The sequence below is a fragment of the Neofelis nebulosa genome, chromosome 4, assembly GCF_028018385.1.
Source record: "Neofelis nebulosa isolate mNeoNeb1 chromosome 4, mNeoNeb1.pri, whole genome shotgun sequence".
In the NCBI taxonomy this organism is placed as follows: domain Eukaryota; kingdom Metazoa; phylum Chordata; class Mammalia; order Carnivora; family Felidae; genus Neofelis; species Neofelis nebulosa.
The window spans coordinates 108,549,613-108,577,580 of record NC_080785.1 but is presented as its reverse complement, the minus strand read 5'-3'; the positions used below and the strand labels follow the sequence as shown (position 1 = coordinate 108,577,580).

General features: G+C 64.0%; 1 protein-coding gene across 9 annotated transcripts in view; it reads right to left on the bottom strand.

The window, feature by feature from the left end:
• Positions 1–429: 429 nt before the first annotated feature.
• Positions 430–27,968, bottom strand: part of CAMK2B (calcium/calmodulin dependent protein kinase II beta) — an 82,851-nt gene continuing 55,312 nt past the window's right edge. The window contains exons 6-23 of one of the 9 annotated variants that reach the window (XM_058725674.1): positions 23,463–23,535; positions 20,680–20,782; positions 20,506–20,589; positions 19,085–19,179; positions 18,808–18,930; positions 18,340–18,423; positions 17,694–17,736; positions 16,685–16,759; positions 12,497–12,534; positions 12,296–12,367; positions 11,056–11,100; positions 9,639–9,687; positions 8,003–8,083; positions 7,089–7,202; positions 2,936–3,011; positions 2,741–2,835; positions 2,275–2,509; positions 430–2,184 (exon numbers count right to left, since the gene is read on the bottom strand). In XM_058725674.1, coding sequence (XP_058581657.1) covers positions 2,277–2,509; positions 2,741–2,835; positions 2,936–3,011; positions 7,089–7,202; positions 8,003–8,083; positions 9,639–9,687; positions 11,056–11,100; positions 12,296–12,367; positions 12,497–12,534; positions 16,685–16,759; positions 17,694–17,736; positions 18,340–18,423; positions 18,808–18,930; positions 19,085–19,179; positions 20,506–20,589; positions 20,680–20,782; positions 23,463–23,535 — 1,483 coding nt within the window. In that variant the 3' untranslated portion in view covers positions 430–2,184; positions 2,275–2,276. The remainder of the gene's footprint in view (positions 2,185–2,274; positions 2,510–2,740; positions 2,836–2,935; positions 3,012–7,088; positions 7,203–8,002; positions 8,084–9,638; positions 9,688–11,055; positions 11,101–12,295; positions 12,368–12,496; positions 12,535–16,684; positions 16,760–17,693; positions 17,737–18,339; positions 18,424–18,807; positions 18,931–19,084; positions 19,180–20,505; positions 20,590–20,679; positions 20,783–23,462; positions 23,536–27,968) is intronic. The other 8 variants (XM_058725676.1, XM_058725675.1, XM_058725678.1 and 5 more) reach the window with 8 other exon arrangements.

Below are 27,968 nucleotides of genomic sequence, written 5' to 3'. Positions count from 1 at the left end.
GTCTGTCTGGGAGGGCAGAGGGCCAGGAGGCCTGCAGCAGAACCAGTGGAGCACAGACCACAGCAGCCCCAGCCTGCCTGAGCCCAAGCACATGTGGCCACGCGCTGCTCAGGTGTCCTCAGGCCGTGTGGCCATGTGGTCACGCATTCAGACAGCCCTGGGGCCATGTGGTCCTGCTGCCTTGTGCTCAATGCTTACTCAGGCGGCACAAGCCGAGGGCGGGCGTTCCTGGGGGAGGCCCCACGTGGCTTTGCATCCTCATACCACAGGGGAATGGTGGGCAGCTGGTGACGTGTCCCTCCTGAGTGACAGGCCGGGGTCACAGATGATGGGGTAGAGCCTGCCAAGAAGAGCGGGAGTCAGGGTAGGGCACAGGGAAAGGGAAGGAGGGCCCTGGGATAAAGCCCCAGCTGCAAGTGAAGCCATTGGTCCTGTTTTTCTTTTATTTGCAGTTTCCCGAGACAGAACAAAATAATGGTTTTTTTACACTTACAAGGCTCAGAAAGAAAAGACAATGAAACTCAGCAAAAGAGAGAAGAGGAAGGGCCGGCCGGCACTGCGGGCAGCCGGCCCTCCACAGAGCGGGCCGGCCGACGCCACCACACCTCGGACGCCTAGCTAGAGGAGCAGGTGTGGCTTGCTCGAAAGGGGTCATGCAAAAGAACTATCCCCCAGAAAAAATCCCCAAATTATCCCAGACAGGCAGCTCCGTGGAGATGACAGGTGAAGGGAGAAGGGAGGAGGCCCCCAGAGGGGAGGATGGCCGGGCCCCACGCTGTCCACGGCGAGCACTGCCGCTGCCTGAGGCCCAGGGAGCCCGGCGGATGTTTACCCTGTGTCCATGGGTGGGGACAGCTGTCCTGAGCACAGCCGTGGACGGGCAGGTGAGTGTCCATTCTGAGTGTCGCTCCCCACTCTGTGCCCCTCCCTTGGCTTGATTTGTGGGGGAAGATAAAGAAAACCCTTGTTGAAAATGTGAATTAAGGGGGTAGGTGTTGGGGCGCCAGGTCCTGCGTCTCTTCCATCACAGCCCCTGACCACCCTGACCCGGCCGGCTGCCCCGGGACCCCGGTACTGCCACCTTACCACGCAGCCCGAGCCCAAGCTGCACCTCAGTACCCACCAGCACGAGGGGCACCTCAAGATGGGCCCAGCCCGTGCTCTCCTCATCCCTGGGTCCCCATCACACACACAGCATCCTCCCTCAAGAGGCCTGGCCAGGGGTTCACCGTGCCCTGCCCCTTGGGCCCAGGGCGGCCCTCCCTCTCTCCCTCCCTCGGCTCCAGACCCAGACTCCAAAAGCACTGCCTGGAAACATCTGCCTGGACCAGTCTCGGCCTGGGAGCCCAGAGAGCCATGCACCTGCCTTCTGACCCCTCTCCCCTTCCTGCCTCTTGACCAAGTCCAGAGCCCCTCGTGGACGTGCCAGCAGGGGGAAGGTCGGCAGAGGAAGAGGTGACCCTGAATGGGAGGGAGGCCAACCCAGGGGCTCCCCTCCCGACAGGGCTGCAGCCAACAGTGTCCTCTCCACAAGTCTGCCAGGCATGAGATCTGACATTAAGGGGTGCCTCCCCCCCACCAAACCTCCTCGGCCCTGGAGGGACCAGAACTGGAGCCTTGGGCCTGAGGGGGCTTCTTGGATGGCTTGTCGGGCGCCCGGGGGCCGGCCCGGCCTCTGCACTGCTCATCCATGCTGGGGGCATGAGAGGAAAGGAGGGGGACAGCCGTGCTCAGGTTCCCTGGGCCCCAGGTGGCCAACACTCCTGACAGCAGCCATGCACGGCAGGGAATGCAGACACCTGGGGAGGGGCGTCACCTAACACACACCGTTCCTCGGCCCGGCCCCTGTGGACACGTTCACTGCCCCATGGTCCCCAGGGGCCAGGAGCAGACAGACACATGGAGCGTGGGTGGGGGGGTGCCCGTCGGTCCGAAGCCCCACAAATGCCAGTGATTTTTACAGCTTTTTCCTTTTTTTTTTTTTTTTTTTCCCGTTTCATCCAACATCAATTGTTTCTGTGGTTGTTGTCGTCTTGTTGTTAAAAAGAAATCACATCCGGTCTTGGTTTTCTGTAGACACAGGCACCAGGGGAGGAACGAGGCAGACACAAACATGCGACAGGCAGGCCACCTTGGCGGCCGGGCTCCAAACACAGAGTCTGTCCCGCGACGCCGGCCGCGGCTCTGAAAGGGGGCGAGAGTGGGTGGTCAGCCCCGCCCCCAGGGGGGCATGCCCCCCACCTCGCCCGCAAGGCCAACGCCAGGGACACCCACCTTCACTGCAGCGGGGCCACGGGTGCGCCCGAGCAGTGGAAGTGCACGTTCTGCCACTTGCCGTCACGGCGATGCCACACGCGTGTCTCCTCGGACTGGCTGGTGCGGGGCCGGCCCTGCCCGTCGATGTACTGCGTGAGGCGGATGTAGGCGATGCATGCAGCGTCCTCCCCGATGACGTGCACGTGCGGGTTCAGTATGGTCGTGTGGATGGGCTTGCTGTTCTTGGCGAGCACTATGGCAAGGGGCGGAGACGGGGGGGGGGGGGGCGCTGGGCTCGGCGCCCTGTGCGCCCCGCCCACCTCCCGTATCTGCCCCACCCGCATCCCTACCACAACGCCCCGCCCAAGGCCTTGTTTCCGCCTGCGCCCCGCCCACCGCCTGTCTCCGCCCGTCTCCTGTATCTGTCCCGCCCACCGCCTGTCCCCACCACTCTTCCCGCCCACCGCTCGACCCCCTCGCTCACGGTTCTCGAAGTAGAATCTGTGGAAATCCATCCCTTCCACCAGATTGCCCAGGGCTTCAGGCTCGAACGAGGTCAGGCCTGGGTCACAGATTTTCCTGGGGGGCAGACCCAGGTGAGGAGGGGCCCCGGCCACGCCCCGCCCCTCCCTCTCGCCGCGGGGAAACCCCCCCCCCCCAGCCCAGACGCCCGGCTCACGCGTAGGCTTCGAAGTCCCCGCTGTTGACCGCCTCGATGAGCTGCTCCGTGATCTTGATGACCTCCTGCTTCCGCGCTGCGGGGACACAGTCGCCCAGTGACCGAGGGCCGCCCCAAGCAGCCCCGCTGCGGGCCTAGAGAAGGGCGTCTCCAGCGCCCACCTGCCTCTCCTCCCCGAAGGGACCCAAATCCGTCCAGATCGGGCCGCGCCCTCCGAGGCCCCCAGTGCCCTCCCCTCCCCCCCCCCCCCGCTCCACCCCCCACCGTTTCCAAGTCCAGCTATGCTGTGTCACATACAGCATCTCCACGCGACAGACGTATTCCCTCCAAGGGACCACGTGTCTGGAGACCAAGGGGAAGCCAAGCCTGCCATAACCCACCCTGTGGTACCCCCCATTCCTGGGCCGCATCCGCTGGGCCCTCTGCAGCTGCGGCACTGGGTCCTGCGTCCCGGCTCCTGCCACCTGGATGTGGCTCACCAGCCCTGCTCCAACCCATCACATCTTTAGGAATGTCCACTAAAGGACGAGGCCAGGAAGGCCTGGGGGCTGCAGGGTGAGGATTATGAGCAAAAGCCAGGACATAGGGCCATGCGGGTCCAGTAGGGAATTCGAGTCTGTGGGTCTCTTCCTGACTGCCCGCTGGCCTCCACCTGTTCCATCCTGGCCAAGGTGAGGGCCCCTCCCCACCGTCCCCCCCACATTTCCCGTCCAGCCGGCGCCCCCCATGCCAGAGCTCTGCCTGCTTGGCCTCTGGGCCTAGTTAGGCCTGGCCCCCAAGGTCCCCTCCATCTCTTTAACTACAACTTATTTTCATGCAAACTATTATAAACATATGGAAGAAGTGGACAATAATATAGCCGCACACCCTGCTGATTCAAACCAGCACAACTTTCAAGACAGCTGGGAAATAAAACCTTACAGGTATATTTGTGAGTGGCTGTGTTCCCCTAAATTTTGTTCTTCACCCCCTTCCCCAGAGACCGCCTGTCCTGACGCAGGTGCTTAACACCCTCCATGCAGATACACACCAGAATACACACGCCATGAGCACGTGTGCACAAACATCACGGTGTTCTCTTAAAGCAACAGCGTGCTGATGGTAAACCTCGGATGCAGCAAATGCACTGAAGGCCGGGCCCCCTCCCCACAGGCTCCCTCCCAGCTCTCTGCCCCTGGAGGGGACATCTGTCTGCAGGTCTCTACTCTTCAGTGAGTAGTACCCCTGGGAACAGCACACGGGTGAGCTGACCTGCGGGCCGAGGTCCCAGCACACAGACTGCAGGGTCTAGAAGGGCGAACGTGGTATCCTGAAGCATGTGCCCACAGCCCTGGAGACTGCCCATTCTCCCTGCCACCAGCACCCACAGATGCCCACCTGGAGGGTGGACGAGCCTAGGCGAGCCTTGAGTGCTGCACAGGTTCTGGACTGTGAAGACACGAGGACCTCCATGATACCTGAGGTGTTGGGTGCACGTGTGGGCTTGTGTGTCGTGAGAGGGAGGGCACGTGTGCACATACGTCACATACGTGCGTGTTCGCATGTATAGGTTCATACGTGCGCTGCCTTGCAAGTTTTTCTTGACAAACCCTCTCTCCAGGCCCAGCTGACTTCTGCTAAGGGGCCATTTCCACCAAACTCTGTGCCTGGGGTCCAGGAAGGTGGGCTGCAGGCTCATTACCCTAAGGCCTCATGTCCACCTGTGTCCACCAGCAAAGCTCTGTCCCTACACACGCCACTCTCTGTTCTCAGTCTTGGGATCCCTGGGCAGGGCAACATCGGACATTTGGGGTCCCTCTGCATCACCTGGCTTCCCTCTACTTGGGCGTTTCTGCTGCAAGGATGCTATCCACCCTCCCAGGTTCCCGTCACCTTAATGGAGATGGCTTCCCACTGAGGCCCCAGAGCTGGGCACCCTCTGCCTGTGTGAGGATGGCGGCGCCTGCGTGTCCGGACACCCGACACCCGCTAGCCTCCCTCCCCCACAGAGAGCACCCCACAGAGCCCGCAGCCAACAGCCCTGCCGCTGGGGCTGAGCAACAGTTCCTCTGTCTCATTCCCAGGGTACTCTGATTTACGGTCACTCCATGCTACAAGTCAACCTGATCTCCCACTTAACGAAAGAGTATTGGGTGTTTTTAAACAAACCATAATAAAAAAATGAGAATCCGCAACAGGGAAAGTATTAAGTAAACAGGAGAGAGGGCACGGCACAAATTGTGGAGCCTGGTGTATGGGAAACAGCTGCCAACCCATTCTGCAGACAGGGAAGGCGAGACTGCCGAGGGGCTGCTGCCCAGACCCAACCCTGGCCCGTGGGGCGTGCTGCATGAGGGACTCCCCGGAGGAAAAGCCTCTGAGCAGAGCACAGTCTGCCCGTCAGCAGGCGACTCTGGAGATGGGGCTGTGGTGTGTGGGCAAGGGTCTGGCTTGGGAGGGGTGCCAGAGGTGAACAGGAGCCCCCACACTCCCTCTGGCTCTCCTCGGGCAAGCTCGCAGGCCAGGGAGGCCAGGCTGCTGGCAGAGGGTCTGGGGGGGCCCCAGTGACTCCAGACTGGCCCTAATCCACGTACCCTGGCATCTGCAGAGGTACCGGGAGCGCCAGCCACACCAGGCAGGCAGCTGCACAGGATCAGCCTGGATTGGGTGTAATCCCTGATTATGGAGAACAGGGCCTGGGCCAGTGGGTACCAACCCCATTTACATAGGAACACAGCTGGCAGGCACATTCCAGGGAAGGAGGGGACCCAAGACCCACAGCGGGATGGCCCCTGCAGCCTAGGCCCTCGTGCTGGGAGAGGCGGACAGTGGTCCCAGAGTTGGAGATGGGGGCACCCCATCAGAACGTTGAGAGCCAGATCTCAGCCCAAACAGTCCCTTCTTTGGGCCCATGTGACTCCCGTCCTTCACCTGCAGCCCACCCAATACTCAAAGGAGCCAGGGTGCTGAGGACAGGGGGAAGGGCACATCTAGGAGCTAGGAGCCTGGGGGCACCTGCCCTCAATCCCCCTAGCACTCACCCCTCCCCCACCAGTCCTGCCACACCAGTGGCTGCAGGCCCCTGGCACCCCTTCCTTTGGCTCTGCTCCAGGCCCCTTCCTGTAGTCCCCACCTCTGTAGTTTGGTTCAAGACGGACCCCCAAGATCAGCCTGCCGTGCTCAGACCCACAGCACGTCCTGTCCTCAGAGCCCCCAACCCAGTCTGCCGTGCAGACTCCGAAGGCAGGTGGGCTGGGGTACTGTGGCAAGCACCCCCACCCCCACCCTGTGTGCACCTCTCCACAAACCCAAGCCTCAGCTTCTGTGATCCAAGGCCGGGCAGGCCCAGGGAGTGCACAAATGGGGAGTTCTGACTCCTCCCCAGGCTCTGCTGCGCACCTACCACAGCCCTGCCCCCTCCCCCACGAGACCCCTGGCCAAGCAGGCCCGCAGAGACCTGCACCTGCCCTCGCCCCTCTGGCAAGTACAGAGAGCTCCCTAGGAGAGCCACTGCTGCCCGAAGGCTGCCCCTGTGCCCCCCGACACTGCTTTGCTTGGCTCCCCCTCCTCCCTGCCCTGGCCCTCAGGCCTGGGCTGGGGGTGGGGGAGGTGGGGGGGTGGGATGGGTGGGGTGGGGGCACAGGGTCTGCCAGCACTCACCCAGACACTCCCCAGCCATGCCCAGCCCCTGGCCCGCAGCCTCTCATCCGACAGCACCTCCCTGCATGTCAGTCCCTGGGCAGGTTGGGGGGGGCTGTGGCCCTGGGCTGTCATCCACCCCTGTAAGCGATCCTCACGGCAGTCGGCAGTCGGCGGACGGCGGACGGGCTGGAACAGCCGGCCCCTCCCTTCCTGCCTGGCGGGGGGGGGGCAGCCCAGTGCAAACCACCCCCCAGCAACCGACACTGCGTCACACAGGCCACAGATCACAGGCACGAGCCTCTAGTCCACCCCGACTGTTTCTGATTCTTTACTTCACGACCGCACATCTGCAACCACAAACTTGGTTTCTGAGGCCAAATGCCACCTTCATGGGGAACTCCCTGTGTCCCACTTTCTGCCCCCACAAGCTGGCTGCTCCCCAGAGTGAGGGGGCAGCACACCACAGCCGGGGTTCTCGACACCCCTGTGAGCCCCCAGTTGCAGCCAGGGGGCCACTCAAGGTGCTACTTACACGGGGTGGGCAGGGGGCCTGGGAGAGCCGAAGATGGGCAGGGTGGGGGGCCCTGGACTTCCAGAGCCCCTGAGCCCCTCTTCACTGTGTTCAGGATGTCAGAGAGCCTGGGGGCTGGGGTGGAACAGACCAGACGTGAACAGGGAGCAGGTGGGGAGCATGCAGGACAGAAAACTGTGGGCTAATGAGCCAAGCCAGAGAGAATAGGAGACAGAGTGGGACGTAGAGGGGGCATTGGGAACATAGGGGGACAGAAGGGGCAAGGTGGAGGAACACAGGGGGATGTCGAGGGATGTGAGGGGTACTGGGGGGTGTAGGGGGATGTGGGAGGACAAGGACGGACATGGGAGGGCAGGGAGGGTGAAAGTGGACAGGGGGAGGCTCCAGTAATGCCTGGTAAATGCACCTGTCTGCCCATGGCAGGGCGGTTGCTGTGGGCAGAGAAGGGTGCCCTCTAGGGAGAACAGAGGAAGCAGCCCAGCGTGTGGAGAACCCAGTGGAGAACCCAGGGGGGCAGGAAGCCCAGGCCTTTTCCTTCTCAGTCCACAAGCCTGTGAGCCGGAGGAGCTTCTGCAATAGCTCCTTGTCCCTAGACTCCCTGGGACCCGCTGGGTGCTCAGGGCAGGGGGTGCCATGAGATCACAGTGACTGGGAAGGTCAGGCAGGCGATCCAAAGAAGGCAGGAAGCACAGTGTGACCCCAGAGGGCCTGCCCAGAGCTCAGGAGACCCTCTGGGGCTGGACCGCAGTGCAGGAGGGAGGAAGGCTGGGAGCTGCTGGAGGAGTTAGTGCCAGACGCCCAGACAGGCCTGGACAGTTAGCCTCCGGCAACCTGGCAGGGGCAGCCGAGGCCGTGCATGGTGGGCACAGGGGCCGCTGAGCAGCAGGGACAGCAGGCCTGGGAACACTACTTACACAGAGTGGGCAGGGGGCCTTCAGCTTCCAGGGCCCCCGAGCCCCTCCTCGTGGAGCTCAGGATGTCAGGGACCCTGAGGGCTGGCGTGGACAGGAGGCAAAGCGTGAGGTGGGGCAGAGAAAGCAAGGCCCTGCTCTCTCCCGCCCTGAGACCGGTCTCAGCAGCAAGAAGCTGCTGGGCAGAGACCAGAGTGGGGCCTTGGCCCACATGGAGGGCCAGCTGAAGGGGCAGAGGCAGCCAGAGGGGACCCAGGAGGAGCACTGCTCCAGAGAGACAGGGCCTGCAGCAGGGGCCTCCTGATGCAGAGAGAGCAGGGAGCTAACAGGAGGTGGAGATGAGTTGGGGGTGTGTAGTTTCTGAGCTCCCCGAGCCCCTCCTCGTGGAGCTGCTCCTCACTGTCAGGAATCCTGGGGACTGGGGGAGACCTGTCAGGAACCCTGGGGGCTGGGGCAGACCAGTGAGATGAAACTGGAGACAGGTGGGGACACGCAGGAAAGAGAGGACAGGGAATGGGACGAGGACCCCGGTGGGGTCAGGCTGAAAAGGCCCAGACACAGCTCACAGCAGCCCCAACACCAGGTGGTGGGGTCCAGAGGCAGTGGGGAGGCAGGAGGCGGGGCTCCAGGAGTGCTGGGAGGTGTCCAGACTGATGACCTTCAGTGTGCGGGAGTCTGCCCTGTTTCCTGGGGCTGTGGGGGTCTGGGCTGGGAGGAGGCTGGCCAGGCCAGGCTCTGCCGGACCCTCCTGCAGGCTTGGGCCATCCAGGCCCCCACATGGCCAGACAGAACGGCAGGCCAGAGTGTTGGGAAGGCCTCCGTGCTGACGGTTTAGGCCTGTGTCTGTCTGTCTGGAGAAAACACACAAACAGCCACTCTCCCTTCATCCAAGGGCCTACGCTCACCTCTGTTTTCGGGTGTCACTGCATCCCCCAAACTGACAGAATGGCCGGCCATCAGGCCCTGGGGCAGCCCTGAGGGGTGTGTGAGCATGTGGCTGAGAGGATTAGGTGGTCTGGTGTGGCTGGGACGCCACATCCCCTCCCTGGGGATGCTGACAAGGTGGAGAGCAGAAGAGGGGTGCCTGGGCACACAGGGAGGGCGCTCTGCCGCCCTCTGAGGCCCAGGCATGGTCACTGGCCTTGCACAGAGTGGAAGCCCAACCCACCCACCCAAGTGGTGGAAACATCCAGAACCCAGAATAAGCCCCTTTCTTAGTTATCTACTTATCAACTACCAGCTTAGCAAGATCACAAATATAAGGGAATTTAACAGAAGTTGAGCAAATTCAGCTCTCAAGGTGTTCCCCACAGGAACCGGTCCTCCGCAGGGTGGGAGGCCCCTTGCTGGTCAGGGCGCCAGGGCCGGAGACTGCCCCGGGGGCCGGCCCATCTGCCAGCACGCCCCGGTCAGGCTCCCGCCGACACACCCGCTCGCAGACGCCCCACCCCCACGACTCACCCACCAGCCACCTCGCGGACGCCCCTCCCCCATGGCCCACCCACCAGCCACCTCGCGGGCGCCCCGCCCCCATGGCCCACCCACCAGCCAGCGCCTCGCAGACGCTCCACCCCCTTGCCGGCGCCCCGCCCCCCACGGCCCACCCACCAGCACAGCAGAATGCGTGCGACACTCGTACCTTTTGTGTCTTCGTCCTCTATGGTGGTGTGGGTGCTGTCCGACGACTCCTGGGGACACACAGGGACGCAGCAGGTCAGGACGTGGCCTCCACGGGCCCTGGAGGTGCCCTCCCAAGGCTGCGGGGCCCCAACCCAGAATCCCCAGGGGCAGGGCAGGAGCTTCGTGCCGGCCCCCAGGTCACCCATCCCCTGGGCTCAGCCACTCACGTCCCCAACAGCCCAGGGACGTGACTGCGCCTTCTCCCGACAGCGCACACGCCTGGTGGAAAGACCCTGTGCTCAGATGACTCTCTTTAATAAGCCAGGAAGATGGGTCCTTTAAAATTCCACAATACTGGTGAAGAAGAAAGGTACCCACAGCCTGTGTATTTTGGCAGACAGGGTGGGAAGCTTCCAGAAGGCCCTCAAGAGCCTTGGCCCGGCCCAGGCAGAATGGAGCTGCACCCACACCTCCTTCCCCAGGAGGGGGCCGCCTGCCCCTTAGGCCTCGACTGTCAGCATCACTCCTCAGGTGGCCTTAGAGGGCAGCCGGGCAGCCCCACACTTGGGGGCTTGCCGCCCTTCAGATAAGAAACCAGGTGCTGTTCACCTGTTGCGCGGTTCCCAAGACGCTGGCTTGCTCCTCAGAAAGAACCATCTTAACGGAGTTCTGGAGGGCCCCCTCTGGCCCCCTGACTGAACACACTTCTCTGGGCCCTGCCCAGAAGTGGGGGGTCTGCAGCCTGGAGGACCAGACGGTTGTCTAGAGCCCCTTTGCAGGGAGAACAGGAGCCTCTCACCCCAGACACAGGGTCCAGGGACACCGGTCCACAGTCACAAGGCAGGAGTGTACCCAGGCCCTTCCCAGCACCTGGAGTCTGGCTTGATCCCTCTGATCCCGGCCCACAGCCAGCGTGTGGGGCAGCCCTTTGGGGAACCCAGGCCTGGGTATGTGCGTGTGGGGGCGAGGGGTGCTGGTCCTAGAAACAGCTCAGCCGCCCACGTCCCTCCCGCCACCCTAGAGCCAGCCCCTTCTCTGGCCCGGGCAGGCGAGGTGCCTATGCAGCAGAAATGATGTCAGAGCGGGAGCAGAGAGGAGGCAGGCTGGCTCAGCAGGAAGCACAGGGGGCACAGAGGTGAGCAATGGGGGAAGCCAGGGGCGTCTGAGCTACTCCCTCCCCCAACTGCCCCTTCTCCCCTGGGACCTGCGTCTGAGGCCACCCTGTGCTCCTGGCCCCTGGCTGCCCGGTGGACAACATGACACGTAGACCTTGCTCTGGGCCTTGGGCAGCCCCAGACTTGCGGGGCTCACTGTACACCTGCCCCCCTACTCTCAGCACAAGTGCCCCCCAGGGGTCACCGTCCCAGACATGCCCCCCGCTGGCCTGCCTCCTGCCCGAGCACAGGCTCCTAAGGGGGGACGGGGTGCGGCAGTACCTTGATCCCGTCCACAGGGTTATGAATGACGGTGGTTTGAGGCTCCTACAGAAGAAGGAAGCAGAGGAAGGAAAGAGGGAAGTGAGCAGGGCAGGAGGGGGTAGGGGAGGAGGGCAGCGGAGCCAGGATGGCAGGAGGCGGAGCGGGCTGGGGAGGCCAGGGTGGGCCCAGAGGTGGGCAGAGAGCAAGCGTGTATGCCCACGGAGTGTGGGAGACAGCATGGGGGCCCCGGGCAGGAAAACAGGTCCTCCCCTCCCTTGGCTGCCCCGGCATGGTGGGGGCACGGTTCTGAGGATGTCATGGGGGTGGAGTGGCACATGGGATGGACAAGGTCTGAGACGGGGCTGGCTGTGTGGGACCCTCCCATCCTGGACTGAGGCTAGCCCCACGTGTGAGATGGCCATCTGGCAAACCCAGCCTTCCTGTGGGCATGTGGGGCTGGCTCCCAGAGGTGGGCCTGTGGCCCATGGAAACACCACACGTGCTCTGAGAAAACTCAACCTGTGCACCAGCAAACCCCAACAGGCCACCGTGGGCACACAGCACCCCTGCTCCGCCAGCTGGGGTGTCCCCTGGGCAGGATCCCCCAGGCAAGGGCCAGAGCCAGAACCCCCAGGCAGCCACAGGCCAGCACAGCCACGGACGTGCATCTCCCTGGCCGCTGGGGGACTTGCAGGCCATGGCCTCTGATGGGAAGGTACCCCGGCTGGATCTCCACCAGGGAGACTGCCAAGGGCTCCTGTCTCCCTCAGATCACTGGGTGGGCTCCGAGGCCATGACCAGCCTCACCCATTCTTTCCCAAAGCCCCCACGTCCTGGACGGCGTACCCATGCAGCACCTGGGAGGTGTCTTCCCGGCAGGCCACGCCCCTGCACAGTGTCTGCCTGGGCACTCTGGATGGGCCTGCCTCAGCAGGCGGAGGATCAGAAGTGCCCTCCACCCTGGGCCTTGCCTCACTGGCCGCCTGAAGGCCTCTCATTGCTGATTCAGAGTCCACCCGGGCGGGAGGCTGGGCCAGTCCCTGGCACCTGAGGGAGGCTCCCGAGCACAGCCCCAGGACCGCCTGAAAGGGGCTTGACCCTCATTTCACACCGAAGAGGTAAAGGGGGCTGGAGGACCAGGCGTCCACCAGAGACAGGCTGGGGCTGGACCCCACCTTCACCCCAGGCCTCTGGACAGGTGGCCACCACATGGCCGGGGTGTGAGAGGGCCAGAAGCAGGGGGCTGAGGGCTCAGTACCAGGGCGGCTGGAGGGAGTGTCCCCTTAGGGCTGGTCACAGCTGCACTGTTTTTGGTGCTGTTCGTCTGGGGCTGTGGAGAGAGGGAGAGGAGGTTAGAGGGACAAGGGGAACCTGCCTGGCCTAGAGGGAGGCCCTGCAGGGCGGTGGGGGAGGGCCAAGCGGCAGGGTCAGGGCTCCCCCCAGGGCCTAGCGCACTCACCTTCACCGCGTCCGCTTTCTTGTTGAGTAAGCTCTTGGCTGCTGCATGAGGACAAAACAGGCAACATGAGCAAAGGGCCTGGGGCCAACACCACCCAGCCCTCAGTGTGAGGTGACCTCAGGGACCGGCCAGGCTCTGGGGGCCCCCAAGAGCAAGTGGGCAGGCGAGTGACCCGAGGTCCTGAGGCAGAGTGGCTTCTGTGGCCAGCAGGGACAAAGCAGGCTTGTGGGCCATCCTGGAGAGGCCCACCCAACACCCTCATCCCCAGGACAGGTTCCTTCCCCGGGCCATGCACCATGACCCTGCAGGACACAGAGATCCCCCCACCCACCAGGGCCCCGCCCCAGATAGGAACACAGGACAGGGCACCAGGGTGGGGTGGGGATATCTGTCTGCCCTTCTCTGTGTTCTTGAGCAGGGGTGGTGGGCTGTAACTGGCCACCCAAGCAGGGAGGGGCTCGTCCCAACCCCAGGGGCCTGCCTGCTCTCAGCCTCCTGGCCCCTTCTCAGCCAACAGGACTCGGGCCCCTGGCTGTGCCCCCACCCCCCGGCTGAGAGCACCCAAGGGGCTGCCTCATTCTTCATGAACCAGTCCTGGCCTTGCTCTGGCAACATCGGTGTCAACACGGGCCTCTCCGTCCACGCCTGAGGACCCTAGGCTCTGAGTGGGTTCAGCAGGATGATACCCTTGGGGGAGGGTCCCAGGCTCCCACCACCTGTCGGATGCTGGGCAGGTGGCCTGTGTCACCCCACTTGACCCCACAGAGATTGGGGCAGACTAGCCCTCACCTCACTCTCTCCTGTGCGAGCCCACCCTGCCCACATCTGCGCTCTCCTGAGTGGTTAGTTTTGATGGTAGAACCTCGGAACACAGGAAGTCAACTTACCTCACAGGAAGGGAAAGGTGAGGACAGAGTAGTGAGGAAAAGAAAAAAAACAGGATTCGTATGGTCAGGTCAGGGTCTGGAGTGCGGCCCAGGACTCAGCCTGGTCCTGCCCACCCCACCCATGCTCCCCGGGGGCAGACGCCGGAGGGGTAAGGTCCAGGGTGGTCAAGACCCCCGCCCCCCTCCCCCCCAGCCAGCCCTGAAGCGGAGCCGCCAGCTCAGCGGGACCAGGGTGGTCCCCAGTGGGCCTGGCCCAGGACCCCTCGCTGCCAGGAATGTCCCTGGAGGGACGCCCACTCGGGGCTGTGACATCAGACCCTGTGAACGCTTGGGCCCAGAGAAATAGTGGTTCTCAAAGTGGGGTCTCCACGCCAGCAGCATCAGAACCACCCAGGTCCACCCCAGACCTCTGGGGGTGGGGTGGGTGGGGGGAGGTGGGTGTGGTATCCGTTCAGTTGTCATCTGTCGTGGAGGATCCTAACTCTGCTTCACTTTGAGAACCACTGTCGGGTCCCCAATGCAGCAGCCAAGGGGGGTCCCAGGCCTTGGGCCGCTGCCTGCTAACCACCTTCCTCTCTGCAGTCACCCATTGCTGCCCTCTGGGCTCTGGGCAGGGACACAGGTGACTGTGCTGGGCCAGAGGGCGCTGTGGGACTGTTGGAGAGCCACCCTGGGTGCAGTGTCTGTTCCCAGCCCTCCCCCCACAACCATCCTTTCCTCCCCCAGGATCCAGGGAGCAGCATTGCACCACAGAGCCTGCCTCCTGGCCCAGCTCCGTGTCCGGTGGTCCTCATTCTGTGAGAGGTGTCTTGGAGTCCCAGTAAGCGAAGGGACAACAGGCCACCCCTTTCGTTGCCCCCCAGGCCTGCCTGCTCTGCGTCTCAGCCTCCCGATCCTGGGGAAGCTGGATCAGAACTGTGTCCTGTTGCCCTGCCAGCCGAGACCCAAGAACGTCCCAGCACCAAAAATGCCACCTTCTCGGAGCCACTTCCTGTGGCAGGGATCGGGGAGGGGTGGGCCAGCCCTGCACACGGAGCCCTGGCTCCTGACCTAGCGATCAGCATGGCCCCCTTGACCCACACTGACCTCAGCCGTCCGCTCCCTTGACCCCCCACCCCCACCCCGGCGTCCAGTGCGCAGGCAGAGCCCAACTCCTCTGAAGTGGGAGTCATGCGGGGACCCCTCCTCCTGGGCCCGCCAGCTGGGGGCGGGTCTCCTCCAGGGGCCAGGAGAGGAAGGCCCCCAGCCCCTCTGAAGGCGCGCGCATCAAGGCAGGTGAGCAGGCAGGCAAGCTGACCCCGCACCCAAAGTTAAGCCGGGCCCTGCGGCACCCTGTGGGCTCGGCATCAGAGTGGTGCAGCCCAGGGCTGGCTCGGCGCCCTGAGGAGATGCGGTCGGCACTGCCCCCCCCCCCCCCCCCCCGCACCCTGCCCCGAAGCCAGGCCCTGGGCGGAGGCAGATGGAGACCCTGGGACAGACCTGGGTCTTACGTGGGTACTCCCCTCAGTCCCTGACTCAGTCAAATCCCAGACTGTGCTACTCAACACGGCAACACCCATCCGGGGACTCGGACGGCTCCACCAGGGCCCGGGCTCCGGAAAGCCCGACAGCAGACACCAATCCTCTCACCCAGATCCCAAACCCTGCCCCCAGGAGCCACCTCTAACCAGCATCTGCGAGTGTGGGTGCAGCATGGACTGGAGCTGTGCCCTCCCTGGAAGCAGCTCCTGGAAGAGTTCACGGCTCCACCCGGATCGGTTCCAGGTCCTCGTCAACCCCCGTTTACACCGGCACTCGAAAGCACAGGCTGTTCTCTCTGTGCCACGGAGGCCTGAACAGGCGCCCCAGAGCCCTGATAGATACACAGAGACCTTCTGGCCCACCCACCGGGGGTCCTCAGGCCAGGCCACGGTTGCCCCCTCCTGCCCCCTTCTTGAGGAAGGCCAAACACTCCCATGAGCCTCAGCATCTGTCTCTACAAAGACCCCTAGGGCTCCTCTGGCCCAGGTGCTATGTCCCCCAGGGGGCCGCCCCCGTGGAGGGGCAATGAGAAGCTGAGACCCCCCCCAGCCCAGTGCTGCTGGCTGAGCTGGGCTGACCTAGCAGGGGGCCCTCAGCCCACAGGGCGGGCCCAGCCTCTGCCCCGTCTGCATACCAGTCACCCGGGACAGCCATGCTGGGCTCCGTCCTCATGCATTGACCGCACCCGGGACACAGCGGCCCTCGGCGCCCAGGGCACTGCACATGCACACGGCCTCATGCGGTGCACATCCACTGCTGGCAGGCGGGCTGCAGGCAAGGGCCCTCGGCAGAGAGCAGCCAGAGGTCTCGCTCACTGTGGCTGGACAGCAGCTCTTCCCCAGGAGCGCCTAGGTTCCCTGCTCCGAGCTCTCCTCCCCTCACCCGCTCTAGAAAGGCTCTGGACATTAAGCCAAAGACATCCTTCTGGGTAGGGCCTCGCCTGCTGAACAGGTCTGCTGCACTCACAGGAGGGGCACGGACCCTCCTTCCCCAGGGCGGCCTTCCCCTGAGCATCCCATGGGGTGGTGGCTGGGAAGAGGGGCCCTCCAGCTGGGCAGGCGGGGCTGCACACCCGGCGGGGGGATCTTGAGGCAAGAGCTGGGGTGGACGGGGTGGGGGGTGAGGCCTCCACCCCGCCCCAAGGCAAAGCACAAGGCAATGGCAGGACGCCAGGCCCCGCAGCTCCATCCGGGGAGTCCTGGGATCGGCCCTCGGCTGGCTCCGTGCACCCTAACCCTGCCCACCCCCAGTTCACGCTGCTCCAGCAACAGGTCCTGGGGTCTGCCACCCCTTGGGGCTCTGGCTAAGGTCACAGCTGGGTGGTTGGGGCTGGCCAGAGCGGGCGACAGGGCTCGCGTGGGGCAGGGTCTCTGCCTCAGTGCCTTTTTCCCTGGGGCCCCCCATTCAGGGTTCGGACCCAGCAGCAACCCTGAGGTTTCTTATGGGCAGTCAAGGTCACTGGGAACGGGGGTCTTGACAGACAAGTGGGGAGAGAGATCAGAGAGCAAACGGCTCTGACCAGAGGGGTCTCCTGACCCCCAGACTCAGGGGCCAGGACCAAGATTCAATGAAATGAGTGTGGGCGGAGGCACGGCTTAGGGGTCACCTAGCCCGTCCCCTCCTTTAGCAGGTGGGGTCCGAGACCCTCCTTGTGGGACCTGTGCACAGCGGGAGCGGGGGCTCCCGGGGCCTCTGGGGTGGCCCTGGAGGCCCAGCCGGCAGCTGCGTGCAGCGAGGGGGCTGCGTGCCGACAGGCGGGACCCTGGTCAAGAACATCTACCTTGTTCCACCAGCCCCATGGTGGTGCCGGAGGCCGCGGTGGACATTGTGGCTGGAGCGGTGGTCTGTCTGCCCACTGTTAGCACCGGGTTAGAGACGAGGGAGGGGCGGACACAGACGGGGCGGGCAGGGGAAGGGAGGGGGAGAGACAAAGGAAGCAGAAGAAGATTAGAGTCCACAGTTGGGTGGCGAATGGCTCCAGAGTCCCGTTCACAGGAGAGTGGGAACAGGACCCAGACCAAGTGACAGTTGGAAAGCGTCTGCCTCCTTTCTCCTTAGAAAACCCCCGCGGGGGCTTCTCGCACCCACTGGGTGGGTGTGCGCACAGGACAGGTCCTATTAGTGTTGGTGTGGCAGCATGCCCCCCCCTTCCCTGCAGCAAAAGTAACAGGATGGGGTGCTGAATACAAACGGACAAGAACGGACCCCAGACGCTCCCGCACCCGACGACGCGGGCGACAGACAACCACAGGACAGCCAGAGGGTGACCTGCCCCTCAGGGAGACGCTGTGCCCAGCGGGCCTGCCGGGGCCCCTGGCCTTGGGGTCGCTGACAGACCCCCTAGAGCAGCCGCACGCTCCCAGCCCCACCCACCCTCAGTGCCCCAGGTGGGCGGCCGCCAGCATGTCCAAAGCTCAGCAGGGACGTCCCAGGCTCTCCTCTCCCCTCCCACACACAGAACGGGTGCTCAGAGAGTTCAGGACAACAACGAGGCCACAGAGGTGCCGACCAACACCCGGACAGACACACAGAGCTGTGGCCCAGGTGGCAGGCAGCTCAGACACTGGGGCGTCAGGCGAGGACACAGAGACCCAACACGCAGGGACGGGGCCGAGTGGGGGTGGAGGGCGGACCCCGGGGTGTCCATGGAGCCCAGGCCTCGCTGCCCTCAGAGGACAGAAGGCCAGGCTGCTGAGCAGTGGAGGAGAAGGGCCATCGGGGTGAGAGGGGTGGGCCGTGGGCCACAGGTCGGTGGTGAGCCTTCTCTTCGGGGCGAAGACTGTTCTCACCTGAGAAATTTCTCGTGGCCAGCATAGTGGTGAGGATGGCACCCTGGGAAGAGACATATAGCTGAGACCAGGAATCCCAGCCCCGACCTCAGGCTCTGGGTGCCCGGGCAGAATCAGGGTCACAGCCTTGTAGACACAAGGCTACAAAAGTGCCAGCTGCATGGCCAGGCCTCCTTCTTGCAGAGCTGAGACAGCAGCTGCCCACTGACCACAGCCCTCCTGCCTGCAGTAGTGCTCCGGGGAGACCCACGAGGGGCTGGCCTCCCACAGGTCAGCCCCCTGCCACCTCCCCCCGACCCCCAGGCACCAGCTAGGGTGCTCTCCTCACCAAGCCCACTAGGGTCTGCGGCTGGCTGCTAGCTCACACGAAAGCAAGCAGCAGCGACCAGGTGCACAGCATGCCCTAGGGGGCACCTGGCCCACGGGCAGGCTCTGTGCACCTCCAGTGTCACTGTCATGTGGGGGCCGAGTCCACCTGGAACGTCTGGTCTGGGGCGGTGCTAAGGTCACTGGGACCCCTGTGCCTCCCCTTACCAAGCCAGCCAGGACCCCTCTGGCTTCTCTGAGCCTGGGGCTGTCGAGGGCAACACCCCCAGGGGGGGTGGGGTCAGCAGGCAGGGGCCGGGGTGGCTGGGCCGGGTCTCACCTTGAGCTTTCTTCGGGCATTGAACTTCTTCAGGCACTCCACAGTCTCCTGCCTGTGCATCATAGAGGCCACAGTGGAGCGTTGCTGTGGAAAGAGAGGTGTTAGCTTTGCACCTGAGGCGACTTGAGGTGGGGATCAGGGAGAGGGACAACAGGGCCGTGGCACCTACGGGGGCCAGCAGGAGGCCATCCATCCCAGCTGCTGCCTGGCCCCAGTGCATCACCCCTTACAGCCTGCCTGCCCCCACCTCATGCTCACCCTGCTGGCACCCCAGACAGCTGTGTCCCCAACCCACGACCCCCTGGCTTGTCCCTTGTCAGCCTCCACGTTCTGTTCCCTTACATGAGGGACGGGGCCTCTCTACCCCCAGAGCCCCGTCCTCCCAGAGACTGAGGCCTGTGCCGTGCCCAGCAGACCAGGGGGCCCGTCAGAGGCAAGGAGCAGGGTCAACGCGCTGGGGACACTTACGCAGACCCACGGGTGCTTCAGCGCCTCATGTGCGGTAATGCGCTTGGCGGGGTTGATGGTCAGCATCTGGTTGATGAGGTTTTTGGCTTCAGGAGTGACCGTGTCCCACTCGGGGGATGGAAACTAGAAAGAAAGCAACACGTGAGAGAGCCTGAAGCCCCCACCCCAGGCAAAAGCCCGAATTCTCCGAGGAATCTCATCCAGGTCATGATTCTGGGGAGGTGGTCCCGCCCATTCCCTGCCCCCCGCCCCGACAGGGCGGTGTCCCAGCACTCACATCGTAGGCCCCCGCCTTGATCTGCTGGTACAGCTTGTGCTGGTCCTCGTCCCAGAAGGGCGGGTAGCCCACAAGCAGGATGTACAGGATCACCCCTGCGCAAAGCAGAACGCCGACCTCAGGCTGCCGCGTGACCCGCAGCACCTACCCCTAGAGCCCCCGCCCCCTCCCAACCACCGCCCAACCACCGCCCAGCCCCGCCCCGCCCCCGCCCCCACGCAGCCCCGCCCTCAGCCCTTTCCCCTGCAGGCCCCAGCACCGCCCCCACCACCACGCAGCCCCGCCCCCAGCCCCTACACCTAACACCCGACCACGCAGCCCCGCCCCCAGCCCCTATCCCCGCAGTCCCTTCCCCGCCCCCATGTAGCCCCGCCCCCAGATCCTACCTCCAGCCCCCCAGCACCCAGCCCCTACCCCTACAGGCCCCCCCCAGCCCCCAGCCCCCAGGACCACGCAGCCCCGCCCCCAGCCCCCGCCCCCACGCAGCTCCGCCCCCACCCCCCGCTGCCCCTACCCCGCCCCCAACACCACGAAGCCCCGCCCCCAGCCCATCACCAACCCCGCCCACCACCACGAAGCCCCGCCCCCAGCGCCTACTCCCAGGCCCAAACCACCAAGTCCTTGCTCCCACCCCCTATCCCTGCAGTCCCCAGCCCCTGCCTTCGCCCCCGAAGCCCCTGCCCCCCAGCGCCCACCACCACGCAGTCCCACCCCCAGCCCCTACCCCCACCCCAAAGCCCCCGCCCCGCCCTGGAAGTCTCTGACCCCAGCCCCTACCCTCAGTCTCCACCCCCGCAGACCTCCAACCTCAGGCCCCCACTCATTAGGTCCCCCACCCCCGCAGCCTCCCGGAACCCCTCAGCCCCCACTGGTGCCTCACCCCCAGCCACCCACTAGGCAGCCCCACCCCCACCCCACACTCCCCAGACCCCACAACCCCTACCTGAGCCCCACACCCAGCAGAGCCCATCCCTGTGCCCTTGGAACACAAGTGCAGTGACACACCAGTCAGGTCACACTGCTCTCCCCACCAGGGGACAGGGGGTCAGAGGCCCAGCTCCTGCACTTAACAGCTGCGGTGGCCTTGGACTTGGCTGCGATGGGGACCCTGCCCAGAGCCAGTGAGCCACATGAGGGCACTGGGGTCGTCAAGTGCCCCCCCCACCCCTGAAGTGTCACCTCAGGTGCTCAGCTCTGCAGGGGATCCTCAGGTAGCCCTGCCAGAGTGGCCTGCACAGCCCCCTACCCCTCCAGCACCCTGCCATCTTTGCACCCAGGCCTTTCACTGGGGAGGTGGGCTTCTGTGAGTGGGGAGGGGCCTCCTGGCTGGGGGCAGCCCAGGGGCGGGTCTGGCAAAGCCCAAGTGGCATAGGCCCATGACTCCCTCCCCGAGGCCCCACCCACCCACACAGAGGCCTCACCGCATGCCCAGATGTCCACCGGCTTGCCATATGCTTCCTTGCGCAGGACCTCTGGGGACAGGTAGCCTGGCGTGCCAGCGAACCCTGCAGACAAGGAGGAGAAGTGTGAGGGCTGAGGTGGCAGCTGACCCCCGCCCCACCTCCACCCCCACCCCAGCCCACCAGGACACTCACCAAACCACGCCTGCTGGTCCCCCTGCACCTCGATGGCCAGGCCGAAGTCTGCCAGCTTCACTGCAGCCCCTTTGCACTTGCTGGCCAGGAGCAGGTTCTCAGGCTGCAGGGAAGGCGACGAGCCAGTGGGCGTGTGGTTACACCCGGGGCGTCACGGAGGGAGCGGTTTGCAGGCTGCCCTGTGGGGGCCACCCCGGGCGTGGCTGACACCCTGTGACCTTCCCGGGGACAGAGGGGAGTGGGCTCACACCCAGGGAGGCGACCGGACTAAAGGCACCCTACAAGCCCTAGCAGGTAGCATCCCCACCCCACGCCCCCATCTGGGCGCTGAGACACGGTGGGGGGCTACCTGAGGATGGTGACCCCAGAGGGCACGGAGGAGGACCACGGGCCCCATAGCCCGGGCACCTCGGAACATCAGCCCACCAAGTCCCCCTGGCTTGGCTGTCCCACCCCCAGGCGGGACAGGCCCGTCGCAGGCCCCGTCCCCGCCTGCCTGGCCTCAAGGAGCAGCAGCCTTGCTCAAGCTGAAATGACATTCGTCCCCATCCCACAAGAGCACCAAGGGGGCTGCCGTCCTTGACCTGGGACACGTGGCCCGAGGGCCCAACAGGGTCCCTGTACACTGAGTCCTGTACACAGGGCCCCTTCCGTCCTGGCCCGGCCACCTCCCGCGGTGGTAGCCTCTGGACTTCCCCATCGGTGACCAGGCCAGGGGCTCCTGGGGCCCTCAGCCCCCTCACCAGGCCACCCTCCCAAAAGGGAGGCCCACTGAGACCACACTGCCATTTCAGGGTAAACACCACCCACACAACTGTGTAAACGCTGCTTGTAACCCTGACGTGTTAGATCGTGATAAGAGGCCCTTGGAACCCATCAAGGATGCTGCCCTGTGGCAGGAACCAGGGACCCTCTGGGCTCCATCCCTACAGAAGACACATGACGGGGACATGTGGCCCTACCCACCCAGCACAGCCTGGAGGCCCCTGAACACCTTCATTTTGCCCACATGAGCCGGGTAGGAGGCCCCCCCCCACCTCCTCCTGCACCCACATGAAGCAGTCTGAAAGAGCAGGGGCACAGCTGTGGCCGGCCAGGGGGGTTGACCTGAATTCCACAGATCAGAGAGAACAAAACCGCACTCCTGAGAAGCAAGACTTAAGTGAGCTTGGTCTCAGGGAAGGGCTGGGGATCCCGGGAAAGGAGGGGATGCAGCAGAGCCCCGCCCCCTGCAGCCCCTGTGCGCTCTCCTCCCTCCCTTCTCCCCACCTTGGCTGAGAGCAAACCCACCATGGCAGGGCCTCTGGGGCTCTGTCCCAGTCAGGAGACCAGGAGGCAGGGCCCTCTCCAGAGGAGGGCACTCAGCCCTTCACACGTGGCGGGAGGCTGAAGGGTGCTGTTTGCCCCCGGGGTCACAGCTGGGCTGTGGGGAGCACTACCGTGGCCCCAAAGATAGCTATGAATCATGAACAAGGTGGGGATGCATGCCTCCAAGGGATGCTTGGAGGTCCTGGGCCTACCAAATACGGTGACAGAGGGGAGACTCATGACAAGGCAGGCCGGCAACGCAGGCACAGAGGGCCACAGGACCATGTGGGACATGCAGAGAGGGGGTCCTGAGCCTGCTCCTGGCGGGACCTCGTCCCCAGAGCAGCGCCACAAAGATCAGCTCGCTCTCTCTCTCGCTCTCTCTCTCACACACACACACACACACACACACACACACACACACCCTGGTGGCCCAAGGAAGGTGTGACCCATTCAGTGTGAGCACACATCCCATGGGAAGGCTGGTCTCAAAGGCCACCTGGGGACTCTCTGCAGGAATGACAGGCCCACGCCCACCCCCACCCCAGAGAAAAAGCCAACAGGAACACAGCTTGGACAGACTAGGAGGCAGGGGAGGGGGAGGGGGAGGAGGAGGGCTGCTGTTCCTCCTGAGGCCATGCTGTGCCCTGCAGGTGACAAACCAGTTTGCCTAGAGCTGAGCCTGGGGCAGCAGAGACTTGCAGCCTGGGCTGGACACTGGCAGAGAGCAGGGAGGCCGGCCCCTCACCCCCTGCTCCCTTGGCATCAGCCCTACCTGCGTGCCCCACGCAAGGTCTGAGCCTCACCTGGAGCCCAGAAAGAAACACCCCAAGTAGACATAGGCTGATTTTTGACACCTGCCCTCTCTCAATCCTGGACCCTGGAGGGGTCTGGAGGGACATGTGCAGACACACGCATGCATGCACATATACACACACCTTTGTGCTCACACATGCATGCACACACACACACCTTCATGCACACACACCTCACACACATGCATACACACACACGCCTTCACGCACGCACACACGCCTTCATGCACACACATGCATGACATACACACTTCACACATACCTTCATGCACACACACGTATGCACGCGCACACACGTCTGCATGCACCCACATGCATGACACACCTTCAGGCACACACCTCACACTCATGCACACACACACACCTTCATGCACACACACCATCACACAGACACGCATGCACACACATGCGTGCAAACACACATACATGTGAGCACACGTTTCTCCTGCCTTTGTGCACACATACTCACATACCCACACAAGTACACACATGCACACCTGCACACGTTCTCACACACATCTGCTCATGCACACACATACGTGCACATGTCCCCACACACAGCATTTCCTGGCATGCTCACTGCTCCTCCGGGGTCTCCTTTCGCAAGACATGCAGGTACAGACAACAGACACCTGGCACAGAGCAGGGTGGGGGACTCACCTTGAGGTCCCTGTGGACGACCCCCATTTGGTGGCAATGGAGAACCGCCTCCAGGATCTGCTGGATGCAGTGACTGTGGCAAACAGCAGGGTAATTAGTGAGAGTGGCCTGAGGGGTGGGCGGGTGTGTATGGCACTGGGGTGGGGTCCCCTGCCTGGTGGGCTCACAGGGGAGCAGGGAATCGAGATGTTGCCTGCCATATAAGAGAGGAGACGCCAGCCAGAAGGGGGCCTCTGGGGCTCCTGCCTCACCCCCACAGGTCGGCACAAGGCATGGCCAGGCCCCCTTCACCCCTCGCCCTGCCTTCTCCTCTGACCAGGCTCACGGAAGGGACACTCAGAGGAAACATCCCTGTTCTGGGGGCACCTCCCCAGGCGCATGCCAACCGAGCCTGACCCTGAGCCAGTGGCCCCTGAGAGGGAGGCCAGGGCTGAGCCCACACCCTGTCGGGCAGGCTTGCAGGGGGAGAGGAGGAGAGGGCCTCGCTCTGTCCCGGGCAGTGCCAACACTGCGGCCAGTCATTCAGGTGTTGGAGCAGGTGCCGTTCCAACAGCCCTGAACATCCACACAGCTGCTGGTGGCTCAACTCCATAGCAGCCTGGGGGGGACGGAAGTTCTCCTGGCACAGAGGCAGCCCAGCTCTGCCCGGAGCCCCGAGCCAGGGAGTAGTCTGGGAGGACTCGCTGGAGGGAGAGGTCAGGGCTATTCTCAGGCACCTTGGACACCTGTGCGTCAGCAACACCGCTGCACACCAGCCCCAGGGGACCCCGCCCCCCTGCCTCTGTGCACACAGCACCTTGAGACCTGGGCCTGCCTGCTGCCCCCAGATAGCCCCAGGTGTCCGGACAGTTTCCAGCTGCCCCCAGAGCCAGGCACAGGCCACCGGGAGCCTACCGCCCAGGGTCTCAGTCACAGCCCCTCTGGGTGGGGGTGAGTGAGGGATGCAGATTGCCTCAGAACGCCTCCTGCCACGGCTGGACCCTGACTGAGGGTCAGCTGGAAGGGTCAGCTCTGTTTTCCTGACAGCAAACTCAGAGAGGGGGCAAGGGACCAGATCTGCTCCTCAAATAGTTCTGGCCACCTCTGGAAACCATCCGCCAGCTGCATAAATAGGAAACTTGGGTGTCCTCCTTGCAGAAGCCAGGCCCTTGGACCCCCGATGTTGACAGGTTCATGAGCTTTGTGGGGGTCAGAAGAAGCCAGGGCCAAAGCTGTGGGCCACAGCCCCCCTCCCATGTCCTGACTCTCCTGCCCTTGTGTCCTGGGGCCTCTTGTCTCTATGTCCTGATACTCCTGTCCCCGTGGCCTGGCCTAACTCACTCCCAGAAACTGCCTCCTTGTTCTTGTGACTCACAAAGCCCTCATCTGCCTGGAGCAGTCCCCTGTGACCCTCATCCCTGTCCTGGTGGCACCAGGCCCACATCCAGCCACCACCAGACCCTGTTACTGCAGCCATGGGCTCAGCCCCCATGGGCTCACCTCCCACTGCAAGCTCATCCGGGAGACCTAATCTGCTGGCCAGAGCTTGGCCATGAGGTCTGGGAAGCACTCCTGGGCCCCTCTTCTGAGGTTAGGGCAGGCCACCAGCACTTGCCACTGAGGCCACCTAGCCAGGGCCCAGGCAGGGGAGGACTCTGCCAGCCTCCAGAGACCTCCCACCCGGAGTGTGTGTGCACAGTGCTCGGCTGCAGGCCCCCAGACGCCCGCACAGTGCAGCACCCACTCGGGGCGAGGGAGGCCCCTGCTAGACTGGCCCCATCCTGTGCTGCTGCAGCTCGGCCTTGGCTGTGCGTCTGTGTGCCCAGCTGTGTGCCCTGCCCTCCCCCAGTGCCCCAGCTGAACTCACAGCCCACAGCAGGTGTTTCCTGGGCCCCTGGCCGCTCCTGTAAGCCCTGGGTGACCTGGCTTCAAGCTCAGACCTCTGGGATCACCGCTTGTCTCGCTTGGGGTCTGGCCCATCTTCCACTTTCACCCTCGAGACCCTTCCTGGATCTGACCCTGGACAACACCCTGTGGACTCCCCCATGCTGGTCACCTCCCTGCAGCCACAAGGCAGCTGCGTCCTCTGTGTGAGTGTCTCTGCACTGAACTGTGGCCTCTGTGACAGTAGAGGCGTGGCCCTTTCCTCTGCACTGTGTCCCTCGCCCCATCCAGCAGAAGACATTCCGAAAACATCTGTTGGAACCACGGGTCCATCTGCCATAGGACAGATGGATGATGTTGGTTCGGAGGGGGTAGGCTCACCCCCTGCCCTCCTCCTCGTCCCCTCTTGGGGATGCAGGGCCCAAACCGTCGCCAGAGATGTGAGACCACAGCGCCTGAGCTGGCACAGTGTCTGTGTCACCCCAGGACCATCACGGGTCTGACTTGGCCATGTGGCTGAAATCAAGGCCTACAACTCAGGACAGACCCTGCTCCAGGGGCTTCACGGCCACCCTGATGGAGAAATGGAAGGGCAGGGGTCCCGGGTGCTCAGGAACCAGCTGGCTAAGCACACCGCGTCCCCGAGAGAAAGCTGTGTGGGGCCTCCCTGCCCGTGCAGCCGTGCCAGCCGGTGTCCAGGACCAACGTGGAGCTGCCTCCACGGCCTGCAGACGCCCATTCTGGGCAACCCTGCCTGCTCAGGGTTTCCGGGGACCGCACACCGGCCACCTCACCACTCCCAGCTGAGACCATGGCCGTGGCGGACATGAGGTCACCTGGCCAGTCACGAGGTGCTGTCTGCCTCCTGCCTCGGCTCACATTGTACCGTCTTCCTCAGAGGGCTTTTCTGTGGTCAGAGCTGTTCTCAAGTGCATTCCAGATGCTGGCGGAGTCCTGGCTGCTATATTCTCAGGGTCCAGGCTCTGAGGTCACCCCAGCTGTGCCCTTGCCACACCCCTCCCCCTCGGGAGCCAGAGTCCCAGGGGCTCTCATACATCTCCCAGGAGCCACACAGCTTTTAGGTTTTTAAAAGCAGGGTTCTAAATGTTCTGAACTTTGCTCTCCCTGCTCTGAAAAGAGACCCTTCAGTCCCCCACAAACTACCAAGTCAAGATCTGACTTCCTCCCCGAGACCAGTCTCTGGCCTTCTGGATTAGCAACTCCTCCCGGGCTCCCACCTCCTGCAGAGACTGGACACATTACAAGCCCCCGGGGACGCTGGGCTGTGAGCAGCTCGGCCCTGGAGGCCCCCGGAAGGGCTGCCAGTTAACTTGCTGGGGGCCGGAGCTCCGCGCCCACCCCATGCGGCTGGCGTCTTGGGTCCCCAGCCCCTTTCGGTGGCGGGTCCCCCGAGAAAGGCAGTCGACACCGCTGCCCTCCCAGGACGGGAGCTTGCCTCAATCACGTCTGCCACAGTTCCTGACGATGCCCACGGGTGGCCACCACGTGGACGTCCACGCCAGACTCTGCCAGGCCCTCCTGCCCGAAAACAAAGCAGCAGCACAAAGGTCAGGTGCGGGACACCCCAGGTCAGTGCAGGGCCGGTGCTCCCAGGAGAAGAGGCAGCTGGAGGCGTGTGGATTTTATCAGTGGGGCCAGCCGGAGGCACTCCCCAAGTGTCCCCTGCCCCCCTCGTCCCCTCCTCATAGTTGGGCTATGAGCAAGGCAGGCTTTGTGAGAGACACCTGGGCACCTGTGGGTGGGGTCTCTTCTGGGCCGGTTCCAAGGGGCCCCTGACACAGCGGAGCCCTCCACAACAGCATCCCCAAGAATACCTGCCCTCCGATGGGGCAGGAGAGGTCCACAGGAGTTGAGGGGTGGGGCTGATGGCTGGAGGAGGTGTTGGAGACGAGGCCAAGAGGCAGGCAGCAGGGGCAGGAAGGTAAGGGAGGAGGTCTGAGGCCACAGGTGTTGGGGGGCCTGGGGTATGGGGTATGGGGTATGGGGAGTGGGACCTGGGGTATGGAGTGTGGGGCCTGAGGTGTGGGGTATATACTGGGATGTGGGGTGTGGGGCGTGGGGTCAGGGCCTGGGGTATATGCTGGGATGTGGGGTGTGGGGCCTGGGGTCAGGGCCTGGGGTATATTCTGGGATGTGGGGTGTGGAGCCTGGGGTGGGGGTCCTGGGGTGTATGCATAAAGTGTGGGGCGTGGGATGTGTGCACAGGGCATGTGCATGTGCATGGGGTGGAGACATGGGTGGGCACAGGGCACGGGAGGAGGGCACAGTGGGCAGGCTAGAGGGATCCAGGGGCCCCCAGCCAAGATATGGCTGCAGGCCATATCACCCCTCGGCCACGACTGTCCACTGCGGAATGCAGGGACGGGGCCAGGCCCCAGGCAGTAGTGGGTGCTGAGGCCAGTGAAGGCATACAACCTCCCTGGGAAAGCCAGGCGGCAACGGAGGCAGAACTGGAAGGCAGTCCTCCCTGACCTTGCGCTGCCCCAGGGGGTGGGGGGGGGTGAGACCTGGTCTGGGGACAGCCTGCTGGGACCCTTCTGTCCCAGCCCCAGAGCCCCTCCCGCCCTAGCAGATGCCAGGACAATTGGGCCAGCAGGCAGGCACCCACACTTGGGAAGTTCC